The 5,344-nt window shown below is 42.3% G+C and overlaps 1 protein-coding gene across 1 annotated transcript in view; it reads right to left on the bottom strand.

Annotated features, from left to right (window-relative positions):
* Positions 1-713: 713 nt before the first annotated feature.
* Positions 714-5,344, bottom strand: part of LOC118124636 (BOLA class I histocompatibility antigen, alpha chain BL3-7) — a gene marked incomplete at its 5' end in the record, with an annotated part of 6,405 nt that continues 1,774 nt past the window's right edge. The window contains 5 exons of the mRNA XM_047342367.1: positions 714-851; positions 1,230-1,314; positions 1,860-1,877; positions 2,226-2,327; positions 3,380-3,682. Of these exons, the coding sequence (XP_047198323.1) occupies positions 1,235-1,314; positions 1,860-1,877; positions 2,226-2,327; positions 3,380-3,682 (503 nt within the window). The remainder of the gene's footprint in view (positions 852-1,229; positions 1,315-1,859; positions 1,878-2,225; positions 2,328-3,379; positions 3,683-5,344) is intronic.

Raw genomic sequence — 5,344 nt, 5'->3', positions numbered from 1 at the left:
CAAACTAACAGGAAATATTATCAGAACATTTCATATGAGATACTTAAAACATCCCACAACCCTTTTATAATCTCCACTAAAATGAACTTTAAAGGTTAAGAACACAGCAAAGCATGAATATAACCAAACCAAAAAAAACAAGCAACACTTGATTAATTCATTTCTTGTTCAGGCCAAAATAAAATCAGAATATTTACACAACTGGAAAACAAATTTTGGACTGAATTCTAATAACATCGATTGTATGACTTGTCCAAATCACACCAGATTCAACACTGCACTTCCTTGGGCCCTTAACAACACACAGGTCAAGTGTGAAGCTGATAAAATGAACGGTTCTCGAGATACGTGAGTCACATACCAACAGATTTATGGAATCATGAGACAGATTATATTTCCAGACCCTAAGATGTGGATGTGTGCGTGTCCATATATGTATATTTAGATTTGTATTATTTAAATGATTTTACAAGGATGCCCCAACACCAGGAATATAAAACTGTAACTAAGATGATCTTTAAATTAACTGCATGTGAACAGTGTTGTGATACTTTCACTGTTTTTGAAAATGTGTTTTACTTCACTCCAGGGAAAGAAAAAGTAATAATCCTCATTTGATTTACCAATATTTAAACAAACATTTATCAGAGGGAAGTTTACATTTCTTATTTTTAACTAAAAGATCAAATTTAATCAACGCCACCATTTATTTGTCATATTTGTCAGTTGTGTTGTTTGTATTTCAATCAATGTCTGACCCTGAATATCACTTTATGATTTGAGTGATGAATAATCAATGAGTTCCCAGCGTAAGGGGGAGACTGTGGTGACACTGCTTCTCGTCCATAAACCTAAAGAGAGAAAAAAGAAATAAAAATGAAATGTTCAGTTCCACAAAGCCACGTATTTTATGTATTTACAGTATTGAGACCTAATATTTCCATGATTCTCTCAGTGAAATTAAAGTTTACTCAGAAAAAATACACTGATCTTAAATTGATAAGCCCTAAATATTGGGTATATTAACATTTTAATTGTTGTGTCACTGCTGATATTTGAGTTTAATTCAACATTTAATCTGTCCAATTAACGTGAAGGTTTCTGATCTGTGCCTTGCTCTCAGCAGATTGTTTTATTTCTAATTAAAACAGAGGTTTTACACATGATCACACATATGTTACTTTGCACTTAGTTTGAGGCAGTTTTGTTTAACAGATGAAGCAACTCACTGTGTTCAGGAGGACGTCTCACTTGGAGAATTAGAACCTTGTTCACCTGATCTCAGCGGCTGTGAGGAACCTGGATCTTTTACAGCTGTGAGGTCAGAAACACATCGTTAGTCCATCCTCCTCTGAACAGACACTTTTATTACAAACAACCAACACTGCAGGGAACCGTCCTGAAAACTCTCTTCAGCACAAAATGAACACTATCTAATCTACAGAGGGTTTACTAGAGTCCTGCACTGGGTCAGGTTCCTGTGGGGAGCCTAATATCCATTGAAATAAATATGGGCAGTAGTGTAGACAAGGCCTGAGTGAACATTTGTGGACATTTTGAAGAAATTCCCTCGAGGCATTCCTGAGATATCGTGTTCACAAGATGGGGACGAACGGATGAACAGCCTGAAAACATAACGCCTCCCTGACTGTCGCCGGTGTGGACCAGTACAAAGTGGACCAGTACAAAGTGGACCAGTACAAAGTGGACCAGTACAAAGTGGACCAAAGAGGTGTTGGGGGTGTTTTATAAAACTGGACATGTTAGTACTTTCAGCTGCTGTGCAAACGTGACGTGATGTCCTCATAAAGCACATTAGTATAAAAAGAAAACAGAATAGAAATAGAAGTTTTACTTACGAAGTGAAGTACATTGGGCTGAAATAAAAAGAAAATACAAATGATTTCAGTTATTACAGTAAAAACACAAACTGAATTGTGTCATGTTTTTCTCGAGTGGCGATCCTCCTCAAACGATCGACAACATACTGTCACTTCTTATTGTTTGTGTGCTGGACGCTGTGTGCAGAGCTTTTTATAAACAGTCTGTGGTGCAGAGGGAAGTTAGAAAACTTTGTGTGAACCCTGCAGCTCTGGAAACAGATGTTGGTGTGTGAGGAACTGAAGTTTGTTTCGTGAGGTTTGATCTGAACGAGCATTAATTAGAAAGTCCAAAATCAAAACACCAGAAAAATATTGGACAAAGCTTCTGTGTTGGTCTCTCACCTTTCTTCTTCCTGTACACGATGAATCCAACGACAGTGCTGACGACAGCGAGAGCGACCATTGCAGCGATGATGATGATGGTGGTCACGTCGGTGGGCTTCTCTGTTGAGCGGAATAAAAAAACAAAGCATCACAACCTGAACAGATGAAGCAGGTTGGACGACAAGAATCTCCCTGAACCACAATCCTGTCCTGAGACACAACAAACACACACAGACACTAAACGTGTGAGTTTGTCCTGCTGGTGTTTCTACTTTCAGTTTTCTTCTGTACATAATGACTGTATCTGTGCTTATTCACGCTGGTTTGTCTTAAACTTTACTTCCAGTAACTAAATCATTTCATGGACTCATCTTCTACAACAGAGCAGCAGTCGAGTCTTAACAGTGACTATAATGTTCACATGTTGAAATCATAGACTAATGGAAATAAACACAGACGACACGTCTCCACTTCCTCCCACTTTCCAGAAATGAAGCTAAAATATCCCAGATATGAACGCCGCCATCTTGCACATTTGGACTCTGTGCAGTAGTGAACGGAGGAATGGAGCCACGGTAACGAGGTCCCGCCGATACACATGCTCTGTCAATCATGAGCTGTCAATCATGAGCTGTCAATCATGACATTTCACCCTGTTTTTATAGCATCAATCAGCGACCGAGACGCTTTGGCTTCACTTTTGAGGAGCCGTCATGTCGTCCATCTTTATTTACAGTCAATGGTTGAAATGGTTATAAACTGCCTGAAGAAATGTCCCTAAATGTCTGTTGTTACTCGAGGTAAAGAACGAGAGATTTGTTTGTTTTTTCTGCTTCATTAATTCTGTAGAATAAAAGTTTTCATATCAAACATCCATCCTGATCCCAGTGTGTCTGTGAAATTACATCGACCCATGATAAATCAGTCTGGCTCTATTGAGACTGCAGAAACATTCATAATAAATCATAACTTATACAAGTAATTTAAACATTTATAAATGTGTAAATCTAATTGATCAATGATAATAATAATAGTAATAAAATCTCAGACACTTTTGCATATACATTGATGAAAGAAAATTCTCCTGCTACACATCAGCCAACATGACCTGCAGGACTGTTATTGTAGATGAAATGTGTGTGTCCCAGCGTCCTCACTGGTTCAAGTCTCACCTCTGTTGGACTCGACGGAGTCTTTGTCCAGTTTGGTGACGATGTCCTCCTTCACACCAGAGATCTGGAACACACAGTCGTACCTCCTCCAGTCTTCAGGGGAGATGGATGAAACCTTCAGGTCAGCGCTCATCTGGAAGGTCCCGTCATGGTTGGGGAGGACCTCTCCGAGGTCCACGTCCTCATGAAGCTCCTCCCCGTCTTTCCTCCAGAACAACATGACGCTGTCAGGGAAGAAACCTGTAGCGTGGCAGCTGACTGGAGAGGAGGGAGACTTCTGGAGGAGAGAAATCCTGGGAAGCTCTGTGGAGGATAAAGAAAGACAGTTTATGGGTTATTATAATGTATTGCAAACTAATAACATCATTCCTGTTTGATTCCATTTATGTTGCATTAGTCATGTCTGTTAATATACGAGACAAGTGAACAAACTGTGAGATGTGAGTGAGAGACAGAGGCTGAAGTGATGCAAAGACACTGGGGTGGACGATATGACGTAAAAGTAATATCACAGTATTTATTGACAGGTTTAATATCACATTATTTATGAAGTAAACTTCCTGTAGTGGACAGGTCCTGATCACTTCTGATTAATGTTGGTATTTTTTGTTAAAGTGCAAAGTGAGTGCAGGTCGGTCGGGCAGTGAGGAGGGAGGACACTCCGGCTGGGTCTCAATTCAGGGGCGGCATCCTTCAGAGGACCCGGTCTAATCCATTCATCAGTGACTCCAAGTGAACTGTGCCAGATGTAATGAAGTTCCCTAGGGGCAGTGCTATTATGTCACATTCACAGTAACATGAGGTCACTGTGACCTTGACCTTTGACCTCCAGGCACCAAAATCTAATCAATAACCAATCAATCTTTGAGTCCATGTGAAAGTTTGTACCAAATCTGAAGCTGATCTTACGATATCATGTTCAAGAAACCGTGACCTTGACCTTTGACCTTCTCACAGAGATATCACCTTCACAAAGCAAAAATGTCCCTATGACCTTTGACCTTTGGCTACTAAAATCAAGTGAGTTAATCCTTGAGTCAAAGTGAATGTTTGATCCAAGTTTGAGGAGATTCCCTCAAAGCATTCTGGAGATATCGCGTTCAGAGCAAAGGGACGGACGACCTGAGAGCATGATGTGGCCACTAGGTGTCTCCAGAGAGGAAGCATGAAAAGATCAGTGAGAGAGAGAGAGAGAGAGAGAGAGAGAGAGAGAGAGAGAGAGAGAGAGAGAGAGAGAGAGAGAGAGAGAGAGAGAGAGAGGGAGAGAGAGAGAGGAGGGAGGAGAAGAGAGGGAGAGAGAGAGAGGAGGAGGAGAGAGGAGAGAGAGAGAGAGAGGAGGGAGGAGAAAGACAGGGAGAGAGAGAGAGAGGAGGGAGGAGAAGGAGAGAGAGAGAGAGGGAGGAGAGAAAGGAGAGAGAGAGAGAGGAGGGAGGAGAAGGACAGGGAGAGAGAGAGAGGAGGGAGGAGGAGGAGAGGAGAGAGAGAGGAGGGAGGAGAGGAGAGGGAGAGAGAGAGAGAGGAGAGAGGAGGAGAGAGAGAGAGAGAGGGAGGAGAAGGAGAGGGAGAGAGAGAGAGAGAGAGAGAGAGAGAGAGAGAGAGAGAGAGAGAGAGAGAGAGAGAGGGAGGAGAGAGAGAGGAGGGAGGAGGAGAAGGAGAGAGAGAGAGAGAGAGGAGGGAGGAGAAGGAGAGGGAGAGAGAGAGAGAGGAGGGAGGAGAAGGACAGGGAGAGAGAGAGAGAGAGAGAGAGAGAGAGAGAGAGAGAGAGAGAGAGAGAGAGAGAGAGAGAGAGAGAGGAGGGAGGAGAAGGAGGAGGAGGAGGAGGGAGGAGAGGAGAGAGGGAGAGAGAGAGAGAGAGAGAGAGAGAGAGAGAGAGAGAGAGAGAGAGAGGAGGAGGAGAAGGAGAGAGAGAGGGAGGAGAAGGAGAGGGAGAGAGGGAGAGAGAGGGAGAGAGAGAGAGAGAGAGAG

This window comes from Hippoglossus stenolepis, chromosome 12, assembly GCF_022539355.2.
Source record: "Hippoglossus stenolepis isolate QCI-W04-F060 chromosome 12, HSTE1.2, whole genome shotgun sequence".
NCBI classification, from domain to species: domain Eukaryota; kingdom Metazoa; phylum Chordata; class Actinopteri; order Pleuronectiformes; family Pleuronectidae; genus Hippoglossus; species Hippoglossus stenolepis.
This window is presented reverse-complemented; position numbering and strand designations above follow the sequence as displayed.